The 18524-nt window shown below is 48.0% G+C and overlaps 2 protein-coding genes across 16 annotated transcripts in view; both read left to right on the top strand.

Annotated features, from left to right (window-relative positions):
• The window catches only part of LOC105907909 (KAT8 regulatory NSL complex subunit 1-like), a 4457-nt gene extending 2336 nt beyond the window's left edge, over nucleotides 1-2121 (top strand). The window contains exons 3-4 of the mRNA XM_031559812.2: nucleotides 673-940; nucleotides 1247-2121. Coding sequence (XP_031415672.2) covers nucleotides 673-903 — 231 coding nt within the window. The 3' untranslated portion in view covers nucleotides 904-940; nucleotides 1247-2121. The remainder of the gene's footprint in view (nucleotides 1-672; nucleotides 941-1246) is intronic.
• Nucleotides 2122-4842: 2721 nt separating this feature from the next.
• Nucleotides 4843-18524, top strand: part of map2 (microtubule-associated protein 2) — a 79917-nt gene continuing 66235 nt past the window's right edge. For 5 of the 15 annotated variants that reach the window (XM_031559699.2, XM_031559704.2, XM_031559721.2 and 2 more), the window contains exon 1: nucleotides 4843-4957. The gene's annotated coding sequence lies outside the window, so the exon portion shown is untranslated. The remainder of the gene's footprint in view (nucleotides 4958-18524) is intronic. The other 10 variants (XM_031559772.1, XM_031559745.1, XM_031559752.1 and 7 more) reach the window with 5 other exon arrangements.

Genomic DNA, 18524 nt, shown 5'->3' with positions numbered 1-18524 from the left:
CATACAAACACACACACACTCTCTCATCCCTACTCTTCTTTCCCTCCATTTCTCTCTGTCTCTGTTGTCCCCCCTTTCTTCTCTCTCACTCTTCTCTCTCTCCTCTCTCTCCCTGTGAGGAGTGGAGCTGTGAGAGCGGTGAGAAAGTGAAGGTCAGGGAGAACACGCTCTGAGCATGGCTCTGTGATTACACTGCCTCTGAAGCCACTCTTAGAAGGCTGTTTGGATTTAACTCCAAAAGCCTTGGTCCTTGGAACACGCAAGGTTAATGGTCTGGCACAGTAATGTAAGATATATTACTGACATTCAGATCTTCTCTGTGTGTGTGTGTGTGTGTGTGTGTTTGTGTGGGTGTCTGTGTGTGTGTGTGTGTGTGGGTGTGTGTGTGGGTGTTTGTGACTATGTTGTGTTTGTGTGTGTGTGTGTTTGTGTGGGTTTTACCAAACATGCACTCGTCAAACATGCACTCGTTAATTGCACCCACACAAACACACACACACACACAGACACACACACAAACACAACATAGTGGGTGTGTGTGTGGGTGGGTGGGTGGAATTAACGAGTGCATGTTTGTGACTATGTTGTGTTTGTGTGCGGGTGTGTTAGTGTGTATGTCTCTCGGCTCACAACCTTTCTTTCCCTCCCTCTCTCCTATCTCTCTCGAGCCAGCCTAAACTCCCATGGGAGAAGCGTGCGTTCCCACTCATTGGGGAAGAAGAGGAGGCTCTGGGGTCTGATGGTGAAGAAGAAGAGGAGGAGCCGCTGGCCACGGCCTGGTCGGAGGGGGAGGGCAGCAACTCCACTGGAAGCTACAGCGGCTCTGAGCTGGCTGGCCCCACAGCGCCCTCCAGTGGACGTAGGAGGAAGCGCACATGGAAGACTCCCAGACTGCACAGCTGACGTCTGAGGTTGCCATGGCGTCCTGAACCCAGCACAGGTACACAGCCCCTCTGGGCCGCCCACTTGAATCATGTGATCACCAAAGCGGTTTATTTTTTCTTCATTTTTCTTTGTGTAATGCTACTTGATACAAATACATCAGGCTTTAATCAAATCCTTATTGCAGAGGATTATATCTGGAGAGCATCTGGTGTGTGGTATGCATTGTGTACATCCGCGTGTAATGGTTTAGATGTCTGTAGTTAATCCCCTTTCCAGACACAATCCACACCAGCCCCCCTGTCTGGCTTCTCCTTCCCCATGTGCCTGTGCTGATGTTGCGGATGTTGTCTGCTCTCTCCAGAACTCCCAGCAGCCCAGAGGTTACCAGAGCCCACAGGAAAGGACATTAAACCCAGGAAGGGTCAGCGGGACCTGACTGAGACCTGTGAACTGGTCCCACTATGTTGAAGTCTGGTCCGACCAGCCTGGTGTCAGAATTGGACCCGACCCTCAGGGGCTAAGAAGGCCGGTACTGGATGCCTTGTGACTTTGTCAGGCCACAGTGTGTTGCTGTGCAGCACGTGTGTGTTTTTATCGTCACCCGTCTTTCAGAGTGTACTCTTGCTGTGTTTGGCCACATGTGTTTTTTTGACAGATGTGGACTTCTTGCACAATACAAGAGTGTCCATCTGCAAGTACAGGTCTTTATTGAATCTCCTCTTTTCAGAAGTTTTTTTTCAATTTCAAACTGTCCTTCACATATTTATTCCACAGAGAGTTTTTGTTTGTTTATTTCATTTGTTGTTTTGTTTATGTAGTCTTCATTACACTACAACTAGAGGTATTTGTATCATTATATTGTATATTGGGAAAAAAAAGTTCAGAAACTGGACTGTGCTAGTTCACTGTTAACATTTCTTTTAAAGTTATTGCAGTATAAAATCTAAGCGTTCTGGGTTTTATTGTAAAGTATTTATTTATTTATATGTGTGATAACATTTGTGTGAGTGTGTGTGTGTGAGCATGCATGTTGACATGTGGACCATTTGTATCTAAACATGAACATGCATTAGATACCAGTCCGTAAAGCAGATTTCAGTTGTAATGTTTTTAATGTTTGAAAGCAATGTTCTACATGTGTAAGTGATGTTCTCTCATTTACAAAGTCTTCGGTGTGTCACTGTAACATGGTTAATGTCAGTATGTTCGAAGTAAATGCTGATCATCACAAGAAAATAGTTTTTGGCTCCTGTCTATGGCACTAATGGACCGTACCATTACTACTAGCTTCATACCTCAACAGTCATGCTGATGAAATGAATGAATCTTTACAGCTACATGTACATGGCACTTTTCTAGACACCCAGAATATTGTCTTCATCCTGACAATGGCCATTTGACCTTTCTTACCACCACCCGTGGCTGACACACGCTTGGGTGATGCAGTGGCCAGACCAGTGGGGTTGCCTCTCTGGGTGTGTAGTTGTCTTTCGTGAACACAAAGAGTTATGGTCTTGAAATGATGTGTGAATAGAATGGAGTGTGGACAGCCACGAAAGTAATAGGTGAAGCATCTCTGTCTTCAGTCTAGCTGAAGTTAGGCCAGACTTGCCCAGCAGAGGGCTCTGTTGTGCTATTATCACACATCTGAGTTATGGGGGCACAACCACATGCAGCATACATGATAAACTAGTATGCTAGATTGGCCAAGCACATTTTTGCTATCAGTATCTATCAACCCTTTGTGTTCAACCTGTTCAACCCATGTACTCTTTATTGTTTGAACGTCTCAATTTGTGTTTAAATGCTAAATTTCAGTGGTGTCCAACATGTTTCAGACAAACATTGTAGGATGGGTCGTTATTGCACTGGCGTCATTCATCCTTGAAAATAATTGATCAATAGAAAACACTGTCACACACACACACACACACACACACACAATGGCACGCAGGATTAATTTGCATTGGCTGATGCCCTTTGATGTGTCTGTGAGTGACTGAGGTATTTGTATATGTGTCTGATTACCTCATCAATTAATTGGGCCTTTAAACTCACCCTGCCAGCCACCAACAGAGACGGGTCGTTTGCAGACGAGCGCATCAGCGGTCAAGGTTATCATCCCCATCATCTCTGGAGCGCATGAGAGGCCGAGAGGCATTGGCGGCGTCTAACGAGCCGGCTTCCTCCTTCATTAGCCCAGCCTCCCCACAGGCCAGAGGAGACGGCTGCCCTTCTGCCCTTCTGCCCTCGCAGCAGTGGCCAGGAGATGTCTGATCAGCACCCCGCCACATTGGCAAAGGGCGAAGGAGACGTGGCCGTACGATCTAACTCTCTGTGCTGGTCAAACACTGATGTAAGGGTGTAAACTGGGGCTGGACCAGCTGACGTTCCCTCTCTGTGAGCTTGTGACCATTAAAGTGTGAACTGCTCCTGACACCACACCACTATACTGATATCGATCAGCTCTCTGGGAGCTGGGACGCTTGTTCAGTCAAATGTGACTACCTCTGTCTCTCCCACATTCAGATGTGAATCAGTGATGCGGTAATGCTCCCGAAAGTAGCGCCAAAGCTATTTACAGTACACTGAGGCAATTTGAGCTTACAAACAGTCTAATTTCATTACAAACCTCATTCCTCAAAGATATAGCCTTTGTCATGTTAAGGTATTGGAGGGCTACATTTTTAAATAGATTAACATAATAATTTTTTAAATCTTACTAAAGATATAAAAGAAATAGTCCACCTTCTGTCCAGATGGTAAAAATGGATTGTCTCTGCTTCCTTTGTGCCCTAGAAAGATTAATTGAACTGCAGACTCTCCCATGGGATCACTGCCATCCAACTGAAATGACAGAATGGGTTGCTGAATGTTCAGGAGAAATAATTTCCCATTGACTTGTACTTAGAATCTTTTAGTGGAAAGTGCAATTCATCCTGAGCCCTCAGGTTTCAATGGGAACATTCTCTCTCAGCTCTGTGCTTTCGCCTTGCCCTCGTCCCTAGGGAGGTACTGATTGTTACTCATTTTTAATTCCTGCTTCCCCACACCCACCTGACTCCATCTCTAAAGGCACAGAAGCAATGAATGAGTTGGGTTGGAAGGAGGGGCATGCACTGTAGCTTGGCAGACTGCAGATTCTATGATCTACTCCAGCTCTCTGTCGCTCTCTCTCTCTCTCTCTCTCTCTCTCTCTCTCTCTCTCTCTCTCTCTCTCTCTCTCCTTTCCTCAGCCATCCTCTCTCTGCTGAATTGCATATGGTAATCAGCCAGTAAAGCATGGTGATTGTGCTACCTGAAGGTCATCAGTGACGTCCCTTGGCAGAGAGGGCAGGGTTCAGTGCAATCGTTGTCGATGAATAAGATCAGCCGCATGACGAGGGATGAGTTTACCAGCACCATCATGAGTTGCCTACCGGTCCTTGGAGGAACTTGCAGTGAATGCACAGGACAAGGGGAATTATCTGGATCAGATGTCCTACCAGGCAAGGTTGTTTGTGACTCTGAGGCATGGCGGAGTGTGTGATGCAGCTGTGTGGTGCTGCCACTAATGAAGTACTTGTGAACGCTGATGATGAGGCAGTCTATCGGCTTCCTCTCCCCAATGTTGTGTCTGGTGTCTGACTGCTGGAGCTTCCAGAGCCAACTGTGCTGTGCCTGGCTCCACCACTCACGTCCACACACACACACACACACACACACAAACACGCAGGATGTATCTCCCTAAGACATTCAGAATGAGCTGTGCCTGCAGCTATAGTGATATGGACCCTTGAGATTTGCATAGGCCTTCAGAACCCTTCTTTAAATGGGAGATCGAACATTTCAAATTATATAGACCTAGTATCCTGCATTGTCTCGTAACCAAGCGTCATGTATGATATTTCAGCGACATAGAAGTTGGATTTTTCTCTTTTCTTTCTTTCTTCAGTGTTTTGTGACGGACGCTCTTCCACTGAGTTATTTACGGTATTTGGAGCTCGGGGGCGTGGTTAAGGCAGCCTAGGACTCCTCGGTCAGTCACTGAACTCTGTGAGGTAGTCTGCAGAAGACTGGTTGCGCCGCACAGGTAAGCTAAATATTTATTTATTTGATGGAAAGCCATAATGTAAGGGGAAAATGGTCAGTTGTTTTTAGATAATACAAGATTTATTTATTCCCCGTGAACGCATGTTTTGTGGCATATGTGATTTAATAGAATAGCTAATCCTCGGTTCAGTTTAAAAGAAAGGACGCATTGTTCTGCTGTGTGGTGGAATATTGACAGTGCATGGCAGCGTGAATGAATAATGTCTTCATAGGCAAACCTATTTTCTTGATTCAGAGTGACTTTTCATTTAGGCTATGAGTTTTCCAGTTGCCCCAAAGCATATTTTCTTTCAGTGAAATGTCCTCCACAGAAAAGAATGCAGCCTAGGCTCTGCACGTCGACAATGCAGTTGTAATTTGCAGCTGAACTATTGAACAGACCCCATGTAAATGGACGTAGCCTACATCGAATTAATAATAACCGTCTTGACGATAAGGTCTACACTGTCAGTGTGACTACTTGATGGACTTGTTGAAAAAGAGGAGAGAAGTGTAGGTTGTTATAGCCTATACTGCGGCGTGCCGAAGGGGGGACGCTGCGTTTTCAGGTCCAGCGCTATGGTGCTGAAATAGGCTACCCCAATAGCACCCCGGCTAACATCCTTTGTGTTGAACTTAAAATAGGCTCAGGTTTTTCTTATCCGGAATAAACCGTAAATAGATCAACTGAACGAATTTATAAAGTTGTTCCGTCTGCGTTCCCGTTTGGATATCGTAGGCTCTAGCTCTCGCTAAACAGGCGGCTATCGTCTGTGCTGCAGTGCAAATAGAAACAGGAAGGAATGTAAAATTATAAACTCTATCCAGGGTAGGTTATCAGTTACATCAATGAAACCTGAAGAATGCTGCCAGGACTTCGAATTATGTTCAGCCATCAGTTCTTCCCAACACTGCTGCAAGAAACACTAGTCTCTCCGCTCTAAAAGACCTGCATGGCGTTAGTGATAACCTCTCCTCATTATACATTCTCCCTTCGCACCAAACCCAGTCATTCATTTCAAGCATGCAGGCATGGCCCGAGGGTTATTCATGAAGTCGCTGACAGCAGCACAGCAGAAAAAAGTTTAATTCACCACGGAGAGCTCAGGCGGCGCAGATTCTGAGATTGTGCGGGGGGAAAACTACACAACCTCCCCTAGACACAAGCATGCCATTTGTATTTTCTTAACGAGAAACTGTTGTCATACAGATTTGAGAAATGTTCAGACAGGCACCTCTGTCTCTTTCTCCCCTGATTTCTGTCAGTAGCCTAAGGCAAACACACACGCACTCACACACACACACACACACACACACACACACACACACACACTCACTCTCAAACACACACACACACACACACACACACTCACTCTCACACACACACACAGGATATTCTATTTAGAAACATTGCTGAGTCATTTAGCAATTCTCATTTAGATGTGAGTCGTCAGACGTGAGCTTTGATATGGTGTCCTAATGGGAAGAGATCACTCAATGTTATCAATTTTGTGCACTAAAAAAGAAAATAATGACTGCAGGCAACCTCCCTCACGAGCATATCCCAATCACCCTCTTTCATGATAATGAGTACATTGATATATTACGGTTCGCCATTTCATTCTTGTGCCCTGAAGAGGCAGTACTGCAGCAGTGGCTCTCGCCCCTCCGTGGGTCTCTTGTGCACTGTAAGGTGGTTATTGCTTATTGCATAAAACCCCGTAGCAGAGAACACAGAGAGTTTCAGTGGTGAATGCTAAGCGCTCATTTGTCTGCTAAGGTCATCCTCCATTTTAGTGCTGTTCCTGCCCAGCACAATACCCATAAAAGCTAGGAGGACAAACGCTCCCAGTACTAAACAAGGGATCAAGTCAGATGCAGCACAACCTTGAACCTAATCACAGATCTTGTCATATTTTAGCTATTGATTTTCATTTGGTGTAAACACTGACGGGGTGCAGGTATGGGACTAATGTATGCCTAATGACAGGGGAATGAACCGTGATTATGTGACCGGGTCGGATCGATGGAGCTGCTGGGCCAACCTCCCGGCCTGACAGGCGTCTCGCTTGACTGGGTTGGAGTCTGGACTTGACAGGGCGAGGCTGGATGGAGCTTTGAGGCTGCCGCTTTGAAAAGCCTCCCTTAGGAGCCTGGGAGGCAGATAGGGATCTGGTAGCCTGTAGTATCTGCATACATCTACTGTTGGTGTCTGCATGCCTACATGCTGGCTTTGAGTAATGCAGGCCCTTCACGTGGAACTCTTTCCTCCGTCATTCAGGGACACGATAAAGCTGTCAGTCACAGAGTCTCACCCACATACCTTTGAAACGTGACGTGATGTACTTGTTTTCGGAGGCGTTTGATGGATTCATTTTGTGTTGATGATGCATGCCAGAGCGCTGGTCTTTGGAGTTAACCACTCGGAACGGTGTTTAAGTGGCAGGGGTTGGCCTAGTGGAGGCAGGCTGTGGTCGGGTGGCGTCATGTTCAGCCGAGGCTCAGGCTGAGGTTGCTCTAATCACAGTGACGTGACCTCGATCTGGGCAGAGACGTTCAGTCTGAGCTCCCCCTCTGACAGCGTTTGAAGTGAAGGAGTAGAATGGAAGGGGCAGGGAAATGGGAACGGAGCTGGCTCTGGAACACAGCATTGGCTCTGGGAACACAGCATTGAGCCTTGAGGATGCACTCTCCTACAACTGTGACACGATCTCTGTAAAAGTGCTGTGTCTCCACTAGGTATGGATGTGGGCACCATGGGTGGGGCTTTCTCCTTCTGCAAGGCTTTGGGTTCCATGCGAATGCACTTTAATTAGAAGGAAGAAGGGGTCTGTGCCTTTGAATGGCCTTCAGTGGGACTCGCCATGGGCTGTGAGAGAGGTTACTGGAGAGGTTGCAGCAGGCCTGTGTATTTGTGTATCTTTGGGGGGCTAAAAAGGGGGACTTCTAATATGGGAGGAGCCATAAGGCAGTAGCATGGAGAGGGCCGTGAGCACAATGACCTCACTGTTCTCGGTGCACGGTTGAAAACATGGAACTTCCTGCCCCAGCGAACTGGCCCCTGTGCTGGATGGAGTCTGTCTGGCACCGGCACAAGGGAGTTTGCAGTAACATTTCGAAAAGCCGTCATTTGGGTTGTGAGCCTCACGGAAGTTCAGGGGTAGGGTTATGTTTTTATGTGTGTGTAGGTATGTACAGCCCCAGGCTCTTGTGTGCAGACTTCAAGCCTGATTAGACTCCATTACAGGCCGTCAGTGAGAAGATTCGCTGAAGCCGCCTGAGGGGTCTAATCTCTGCCAATACCTAACCCCCCAGCTTACCTCATGCACCCATCCCAGCTCACCCCGACCCCATCCTCCTCCACCACCACAGTCCTGCCAAGTGGTCCTGTGTGGCCAGTGGAGGGAAGCCAAGGAAGCTCATTCAAGAGCTTGCCTAGAGTGCATGACCAGCTTTGCTATATCGGGTGCCCATTCCTAAGATGATACTATTATCTTATGGACACTTATGGTGAAGTCATTTAGTGGTGTGTGTCTATGAATTAGTTGTTTGTATAGTGAGTCTCTCTGCCCCACCTCTGTAGTGCATCACATTTATTGGGCTTTTTGAGTGGAAGTTAAACCACCCAGTCCCTAGATGACTTGGCGTCTGTAACCGCACTCTGCTATTCTTGTCTGTGCGCTTCAAACAGTATGATTATGAAAATAGATCGGACACAGAAACCGTCCTCTGGGATTTGCTCGTGCCCACATTTTTCCACCACAGTCACACAAATGATACACAATCTAAAGGCTGAGTGACGGTTACATGACTACGCTCCCCTAAGGCATCAGAGACAGCCTTGCCGTGCAACAATTCCCCCCAAACTCTGCTTTGACTGTGTTGCAATGCAGGTTTACTGCTCCCCCCAGCAAATGAGCTTCAAGTGTTGCTCTTTCTTTCTGACTCCGTCATTATCACGGGGGTCTAAATCTTAACTCAAAGACAACTGTGAAATTAGTGCTGTATCTCTGGACTGGGCCGTGTGCTAGATCCATTGCCATGTCAGCTAATCAATGTTGGAGTAATCATTGTCCAGTCCTGGTTTATCAGGACCCCTTCCGTTCACTCTGTGGCAGGCCAGTCCATTGACAGAGCACACAGCACAATATCAATGGGCATTCCCCACTCGTGATGACACGGGCTGTTCAATTATACTAGGACATTCTGTCTGGTGTCCATATTGACCAGATTGTGTATAAATACTGATTTGGCAAAACTGACAGCCTGGGCTGGTAGACTAGGGCTGTGATAGGTATTTCATATGGACCATCCCAGCTTGGGAGGCCACCTGTGTTTGTACTATCTTGGCTACTGTTTAATCTATCAATCCCTTCTAGATCCTCTGCTGGACCATGTGACGTGTCACCCTGTGCTCAACTGATAGGTATTAACGGTGCTTAAGTCAGCAGGGCAGCCATAAGACACACTAATGAACAGAGACAGTGTGTGTGTCTGCGTCTGTGTGTGTTTGTATGTGTGTGTGTGTGTCTGTGTTTGTGTGTGTCTGTGTGTGTGTTTGTATGTGTGAGTGATGCAGAATTTCTTAAGGTTTGTAGGCCATTATCTGTGTTTTTGTGTGTTTGTATTTGTGGTGTGTGTGTGTGTATGCAGGGCATGTTTTCAGACCAGGTTCGCTGAAGTTTACTCGAGGTAAAGGATGCCTGCCTGTAATGTGTGAGTTCCTGACAGCAGGTTACATGTGTGCTGCTGGTTTATATAACCTGTCATTGTGACGTGTCCCTAATCCAGACTCTCCCTGCCATTTCCAAGTAGCAGCCTCCCAGCCTCAACAGGCTGAATGATACTTTCCCCTCTGCAGAAGTCTGACGTAATGTTGTGTTTGTGTGTGTGTGTGTGTGTGCGTGGTGTGAGTGTGTGTGAGTGTGTGTGAGTGTGTGTGTGTGTATTTGTGCTTTAAACTGTGTGTGTAGGTTTGTATTTGCAAAGGTCTGGGCTTCAATCCAGCCCTTATTTTGGGAGAGTGGCATTGTCGGTCAGTCTTAAAACATCACCTTCAGAATAAACCGTGTGGCATGCAGTGGAGGGAGTGAGAGGGAGGGCCCTGAAACAGAAAACATCTCCCGTAATGAGGCCCTGTTGACTGGGCTGCTCCCCCTGCCTCCCCCCTACTGGAACACGGGAGCATGGAGGCCTTTATAACATCCTGCCAGTGAAGGGCGCAACCTCATGCTGACAAGGTAAAGTGGCCAATATGGCCTATATGACGGCCCTCAGCAGCTCTTAAAGAACATTCTGGACTGATAAAAAAGCCCTGCAGTGTTCAGTGGAATGAATAGAGAGCTGGTGTACCCCAGAGCCCAGTTTGGCCTAATTGGTGTGACGATGTTTGCCGGTTATTCCTATTATCCCATCGTAACATGTTCTGTAGCCTGTTGGCTAATGCTTTTTTTTTGCTGTAAATTGCACATAGTTCAGGGATCTGTTATAAAATACAACTTGGGATGAGAACATTTAAATGTTGTGTATTCTAGGTAAAGAGGTAGGTATAGAGCATTCCAGAATCTCATGCCATGTGGACTCCTCACAGATAACAAGGAGGCACACATAATGGCATGATTGCATGTTATTGGCAGGAAGAGAGCACCGATAACAGTGTTAGATTCTCCCACGCAGTGTTGTTTTCCCAGCGTGGGGGTTGGAGAAGCTGCTTGAGTTCCACATGACAGTGTGTCATGTTATCTCCCTCATGCATTTGATTGGAGCCGATAGAGGTCAGAGCAGGAATACCAGCGTCTATCCGAGCCTGACTGGGGCACACACTAATGCTTGGAAACGCCGGCTCTCGCTCACCAAGGCAACCCCTGCCATGGAAACGGTTGCGTGGCGATTGTGAGGGCAATGAAGAGCGAGGCGCGCACACAAAAGCTCCTCTTCTGAGCTCAACCCATGTGGAAGTAATGTGGAGGGCTGAGAGAGTTCAGAGGCTGGCCCAGTGGCCCTTGTCACACTTTTCTTCTGCAGTTCTTCTTCCTACGGTGTGACCCAGCACATGACCCCTTATCCCGGCCCAGGTCACAGGGGTGGCCTTTCCATGGGTCATTTTTTTCCCTTTACAGTGGACATGTAGTATACATGTAGCACAATAAGAAGGCAAAAATGTGTAGGTGTGTAAAGATTTTCTCACTACAGTATTTTACACTGAACACTGAATTGGGGTATTTTGAAGGGATTACTCCCAGACTTCGATCCTCCAGGTCTAGTAACAGTAGAAGTAAGAACATGTCAAATACTTTCTCACACAGTACAAGAATGCCATCAACACCCCTGTAAACATTGGAAGCCATCAACACCCTTGTCAACAGTGGAAGAGGCATCCGCGTGTTCTACTCCGGCTTCCCCTGAGTCAAGGAGAGCAGGCAGACATGGTAGACCTGCCTCCTCACTGCAGGGGGCTAGGAGGTGCTGCCAGTTTGCTCTGGCAGATTGGCAGCTTATGTCACTCACTACCCAGTTTTGCCGACTCCTGGAGGTGCCAGTCCTTAAAGCATCTCTTGAACAAATTATGCCTGGCCTCTGTGTCCTCCTCTCCTTTCTCTCGCTCTTTCCTCCATCTTAACTCCCACATGATTATGGCGGCTGGTGTTATTATTCCCTCTCCTTATTGTAGGCTATTGTGAGCCAAGAGAACGAGGTAAAAAAAAACTCTTCTCCACTAATTATGCACAAAAAGAAAAATAGGAACAGTCGGAAATGAAAAAGTCGATCAGCTTGCATAACGGACCAAATTACTGAGAGCTAGTCCAACCTCCAGTATGTCTGTACCTCAGTACCTCCAGTAAGGTATGAGTCGGAGAGACTCAGAGAGGACTGTAGTGCGCAGAGGCAGAGGCAGAGGCAGAGGCAGAGGCAGAGGCAGAGGCAGAGGCAGAGGCAGTGTGTTGTGTGAGGGTGTTCATGTTAGGTGGGGATATTGCCTACATAACAAACTTACTCATTTTAAAATGGGCTTATAGACTTATTGAATTATACATCAGTGGTGTGTGTGTGTGTGTGTGTGTTGGTATTCTGTATGTATGTGAATACATTTGTTTTGACACAGTAAGATGCTAGGGAAGGATCTGTGTGTGGATGTATTCCCACACATGTGTGTATATTGTGTGTGTGTGTGTGTGTGTGTGTGTGTGCCTACGGCTGTGTGTGGGATGGCGCCCGTAGGTGGCTATGGTGGAGGAATGACTCACGCAGCCATTAGAGCCCCTTCCACTGTTCTTCAGCACACCTTGATCCTGTGCAAAGTGGCCGGTAGGAGGGCCTGAGAGGAGGGGGTGGGTGGCTTGATGGATGTACTGGAGAGGGGGTGTGTGTGTGTGTGTGTGTGTGTGTGTGTGTGTGTGTGTGTGTGTGTGTGTGTATGTGTGTGTATGTGTGTGTTCTTGCGTGGGCTGCAGTGAGTGGGCCGCGGTTGCTTCAGCTCCGAGCGCCCGCACAAGTGTGTGTATGTGTGTCGTTACCAAGCCAGCCAGCTGGACCCTGGAGATTGGCTGTGGATGGGGGCGTGTGGCTCTCCACAGATCGTGACTGGGTTTTGTTTTCATGGCTATTGCTAAAGCATCTCTCATTCCCTTTTGTTCCGTGTGCGCTCGTCACGAAGCACAAACACCTCAACCCAGTCACTAATAATGAACTCTGCCACCACATCAGGGGCTTTCACTGGAGAATGATCCGTTTTCAATAAGGTTACTTTAGAGAACCAAAGGTTTAAACTACCAACAGATCAATTCCGCATGATGTATACATCATATACTTATACTATGTTAATAATATATATTACATACTGTATATATACATCATATAAATAGACTTTTGTGTATTAGTATGTATTGTCCAGTTTACTATTTTCTTGTTTTCTGTGTTAAAGTAAAAATAGTGCAGAAGAGGTGAATGTAAACATACACATATAGCATGAACAAGCATTAAGAATAAGAAACAAAGCGATTCCTAATCTATCACCAGCGTCGGCTTCAGTCTCACTGCTGTGCGCTCCACAGGGGGACCTGTGCCGCTAGGCTGTGTGCGGCAGCGGTCTGGTCTCTGCCTCGGCCCCAGATGTGAGGCGCTGGGCGGCCTCCAGGCCTTCTGCTCTGGTGTGGGATCACACCCCGGCCCGGGACAGGAGCCATCAGACCTCAGGGGCTGTGAGAGGAAGAGGGCTGGGTGCCTGGGCCTTACTTAGGGAGAGAGGGAGGGGAAGAAAACAGAGGAGGCTCCTTCATTCTTTCATCCTTCATCTTAATGTTTCGTGCACTAATTATGGGAACAAGAGAGCAGTGCAGACACCCTGGGCTGGACCACGCCAGTGGAGCTGAGGGATGGGTCGCAGGAGTTTCTGGGAGAGAAACTCAGGGTCTCCCGGGTGATCGCTCAGGGGCTCCCATCACACCCACAGACCACCCATGGTAGTGTGCGCTCATCAGCTTGCCACTAACATTCTTGTCATGTCCTTCAGGCCTGCAGGGTCCACTGCTTTCTCCTGTAGAGTGGTAATGTAGATACAGAACAGTCATGAAAGCCTATAGCTTCTGCTTGGTCATTTAAGAGCATCTATTTTCCACATGGAAGCTGCTCTCTGCTGCAGTTTAATTTTCTTTCATTCTCTGGGAATCTGGGAGTCAGGCTACAGAAAGTGCTTTTGAAGTTTCACTTTTGATACACAGCACATCCCCATATCAAAGAGTCCTGCAAACATGGCACATATCAGTTCGCCATCAACAATTAAGGGGGGCGGTTATCTTTTTTATGCTCATCGAGGTTTTGGTTGTGGGTAATAAGCTATCTCAGTGTGCAATTAAATGGCGTTCTGTCTGTGTCCTGAGACTGAGATTGAGATAGAGATCCCTGGCAGCAAGAGATCAGGGCTTGATGAACCTCCAGCATCCAGCATTCACATGATGATCCGATTCAGCCTCTGTTACACCATTATGACATCACTCACACAGCTGGCAGCGTAGACCAGCCAAGACGCCCTTTGCATTTCAGAGAAATGGAGAAAACATGTCTCCTACCAGGTTCCAGACAAGACACACAAGATTAGATCAGTCTATAAAAGTGCATCTGTTAAAGTAAAAATGGGAGGCCAATGATGTCATGTTCAGGGGAGAGGAGGTGCTTATCTCTGATTTACTGTCAGATGAGCGCTTGATTTATCATCAAAGATAATGCTTAGTTGTGACAAAGGCTATCGCTCTTCGCAAGGCACAACATGTAGACCGCCTAAGCCAAAATTCTTTGTTCTCTTAATGCACCTTTTTTTTAACTAAAACCCTATGAGGACAAACATGTTTTGCAGCCTAGCATCTGCACGCTCTGCCCTGATGACTTCAAAGTTTGGACTAGCTTATGCAAATTCCATGGTGCACGCAGCAACCTCAAAACATTGCAGCACCAACACCATTAAGTCAATGAGATATTCCCCTCTCGTCCTCGGGCAGCGAGTCTCCCGAGCCCCGCTGCATCTGACCTGCTCCGGGAGCTCATGCATGGCAGCCCAGCCAGCCAGCCAGCGCTGCCGGCGGTGCTGTTTGTTTGCTTGTTGGCTAAGTGGGCCACATTATCCCCTTCACACGGAGGCTTGCGTAATGCTGTTGGGGTGCGCATCCTTTCCCGGTTCGCTCTCACTGCGTAATGAGACAGAATGGTGGCGGGACTCCATGTCAAACAACTTAACTCTTCCCCACCCTTCCCTGCCCTTCGCACCCTCACTCCCAACACCTCAACCCTTTCCACACCAGAGATCTGGGCATGCTAGTCATTTTGCAATCATCTTGCCCTTCTGTCTTTGTCTTTTCTCCTTTTATACTCCTCCCTCACTCACTCACTCACTCACACACTCACTCACTCCCTCACTCACTCGTTCTCTCTGCTGCATCTCTCACCTCATCCTCTTTCATGTCAAGTAGTCCTGGTCAAAGGTTCCTCACGCATCTCCATAGCTGGCACCTGCTCTATGCCACTGAGAGAGTGTCACAAAGGCGTGCCCCCTCCCCACACACGCTCACAAAAACAAAAACCAGATCCCTTCCCCCCTGGCAGGGTATTAGCCAGATGCTCATAAGCCAGAATCAATTCAGTCCGAGCTGCATGATATGTAATGCCATCCAGATCCCTATTAGCCTCGTCGCTCTGCACAGATGTGTGTGCTGCTTCCCTGCTGGGAAGACCTTCCCATTCACAACAAGGGAGCTCCTGGCCAGAGCTACCATGGCCCTCTCCCACTGAGCGTGGAATGTGGGAAGAACCTGTCTCTTTGAATGCCATGCTGTAAATCTCTGAATGTCGTTCTCCAATGGCAGCGGTGGCAGGGATCCTAAAGGCTGGGTGATGACCCCTGCTATTGTTCATATGGACATTAATCTCTGGCCATCTGTTAGAGAGGGCCTCCTGCCTATGGACCCCTTTTAAGTGCACCCCTCTGGCTCCAGGGCACCCTGTGCCAGACCCCTTCTCCTACTCTTTCTCTTTCTCCCTCTCTCTCTCTCTCTCTCTCTCTCTCTCTCTCTCTTTCGGTTCTACATGTCTGGGTCTCTTTATGAAGCAGGGGGCTCCTCATCAAATGGGATTACCTCAGAAGCTTCTTGGGAGAGTCTGAGAGAGATCTGAGAGGTGAGCTTGAGAGAACCGAACACGTAGATTTTCCTCAGGATTACAGCCAGGGCTCCTGCGTGATTAAATATTCGTGAAAAACCCCCGCGCATCACAAAAGGAAATTATAGGATTAAGGATGGAACGGTTGGGAGGGGGTGAAAAAAGACAGTGTTACTTAAACTAGAGACCCCCGGGTATTAATCTTCCCTCCTAGAGCGAGCGCAGTCACAGCAGCCACCTTCCCCTCCAGTGTCTATCCCGATACAGGGTGGCCCAGCGACACTGTTCTATGCGTCAGCGAATTGGGCCCGTGCTCCGAGCTGTCATATATTTAACGTAGCCAAACGAGAGGCGCTGCCTCTGTTTTTGATTTGTTAAAGCAATCGGCTGTTGTGGCTGACCCAAGCATGTTTTTATGCATCTCTTGATGTCAGTTCTCAAGCTCGGGGATGGAGAGGGGGAAAAATCCTTGAGAAAGAAGCGTTTGTGTCTTGCCAGGTCCTATATTTAACTGCTGCTGACAATGCATGCCGGGGATAGCCTTGGAAATGCAAGGCAACCGCAACATTAGATGGATCTGAATCTCTGTGTGTGTGTGTGTGTGTGTGTGTTTGTGGTGTATGTGTGTGTGTGAGTTGGTATGTTGTGTGCTTTGTTTTCCCCTTCATTCCTTCTCTCAAGCCCCCTGAGTCTCCTCTCACACTAGGGTTTGATTGTTTGGTGTCCATGGCAACCTGCCTTAGAACCAATCACTGCTGTGGTGAGGGTCCCTGTGGAGTTCTATACGTTGACCCCCCACCAGAGCACAAGGCAGAGAAAGAAAGAGTGAGTGAGAGAGAGGGGAAACTGAGAAATTGATAGAAAGAAAGGAACAAGGAAAGCAGGGTGAAAGAAAATCCCAGTGAGGGTCATTTTGGTAGCTGACTCCAAGATGTATGTGTGGAAACATGGGGCATGAGAGAAAAAGAAAGGGAGAGAGAGAGAGAGAGAAAAAGAAAGAGAGAGGGACAAAGCCAGATAGACTTAGTGCGGTTTACCACTGAGATTATCTGCATTCCTGCCTGCTCTGGAGGATGCGGTGGTGCCTGCGCATCTGCAGTGTGTCACCCTCCTGCCCGACCGTCAGCCTGCATCGAATGTGACAGGATCACTTAAGATGTCACACTGCGGCGGTGGCACTGGGAGCGGGCGCAGTCCACGGCTTCACTGTGCCGCTGTTCAGTCTTCCGTGGGAAAGCAGCCATTTCAGACGGGCCTGAATGAAACTCGCACGTGAAGTGAGTGATGGGAGTGGTTGCTCAAAGGACGAGAAGCGATGGCTTTAAAGATCTTGTCTAAAATGATTCCATGGCTCCTGCCATGGATGACTGAGCTTCTCTTTCCAGGAAAAGGGCGGAAATGAACTGGTGGGGTTTCTCCGTTTCCTGCTGAAGCTGCTATTTATGTTTTTATTCATTCATTCATATCTGTCTTGGGAACTTCTGCTGCAAAGCTTAAAAGAGAACTCAATCTTTGCTTGAAACCTGGTAAAGACATCTGTATTGTTCTTCAGCTGCATGTTTCTCTGTGGTCTGTTGTGCTTTCTTGGCTGATGTTCACGTGGCTAACACAAGCTAACATTTGCCCTGTAGCCTGTTAGCATTAAGCTGAGCTCCATATTGATCTCAGAGCTTCTTTTTATTTGAGTCTCATGAGGAAGCACACATGGGTAGCTGTGATGTGGTAGTGGCTGACCCGGCTCCTCTCATGGGTGACATTAGCGAGCGAGCAGAGCAGAGCAAAGCAGGTAAAGTTCCCTGTTGCTCCTGGGAAAGGTGAAGCCTTGGGGTCACTCCCACTGATGTACCGCAGCGTCAGGTTTCCCGTCTCCCAGGGATACCTGACCTTTCTGCCCCATTGCGTGCTTTCTGCCAGGTGACGGGTCTCGTCGATCTCGGCTTGCCTTGCAGGTTTAATCGCGGGGGGTTGGGAAGGTGGGGGGGGTGGGGGTGGTCTCACAGTAGGCTCACATGGGATCCATAAATGTCATGGGTGTCACCCGCAGGTGAGAATCTGTCAGCCATCTCTAGCAGGAAGAGTCTGTTGGGCCTGTTGTGGTTATGCTGACTGATAATCATGGCTGGAAATGTCAGCATGTCAGTGACCACATGTGCAGAAAGGCTGGCTTTCCTAATCACATGGAAATGGAAGAAACACATGTAGCTTTGGCCATTTCTCGTTGATTAGCTGAGTTAGCGGTATTCGCGTAGATGTGTAGCTAATGTTTATCATCATGTGACAGAAATAGGGGAAAGTAGGGCCAGTTTCATTGGTAGCTGTTGATTTATTCTGCTGATATCCTGGCCAGTGCTTTTAGGACGGCTGTAGAACCGTAGATCAACAGTGGAGTCTAGCCCTAAGGGTCCAGAGCCTCACAGCTGGAACCATCTATAAGCCATACGGTGCCCAAGAGACCTGGCTCTCCACGTGTGTACTCTCAACACACACACACACACACACAAGTACACACACACACAAACTCACACACAGCTCTTATTGTCTTGCTCTTTTTCTCTTCCCTCTCGCACTCTCCCACCTCATCACTTTCCACGAAGCCCTGGCGCTGTTAGTTGTTGCCATAGAGACGGACTCCCTCCTGTTACCATGGAAACAGAGTTTGCACGAAGCCTCTCCTCTCCTCGAGCCGCCCACAGCTCCCCCTCAGAAGAGGCTCTTTAGCAAGCCCCGCAGAGCCGCTGCACACAGGAAGCGTTAGTCAGCAGCTCCACTCTTCCATGGGACTCTGCTCCCGGGAGGAAAGGAAAGAAAAACAGGTTTTTTTTTGTGACTGTTACATATCAGCGTTGCCGCTCCCTGTCGAGAGCTTGGGAGAGGGGTGGTGGCGGGGCTACTGTGACATGTGAAAGCAATCTTGGCTGTTGGAA

The sequence above is a fragment of the Clupea harengus genome, chromosome 2, assembly GCF_900700415.2.
Source record: "Clupea harengus chromosome 2, Ch_v2.0.2, whole genome shotgun sequence".
Taxonomy (NCBI): Eukaryota; Metazoa; Chordata; class Actinopteri; order Clupeiformes; family Clupeidae; genus Clupea; species Clupea harengus.
Note: the sequence above shows the minus strand (reverse complement) of the source record. Positions and strands in the feature narration are given on the sequence as shown.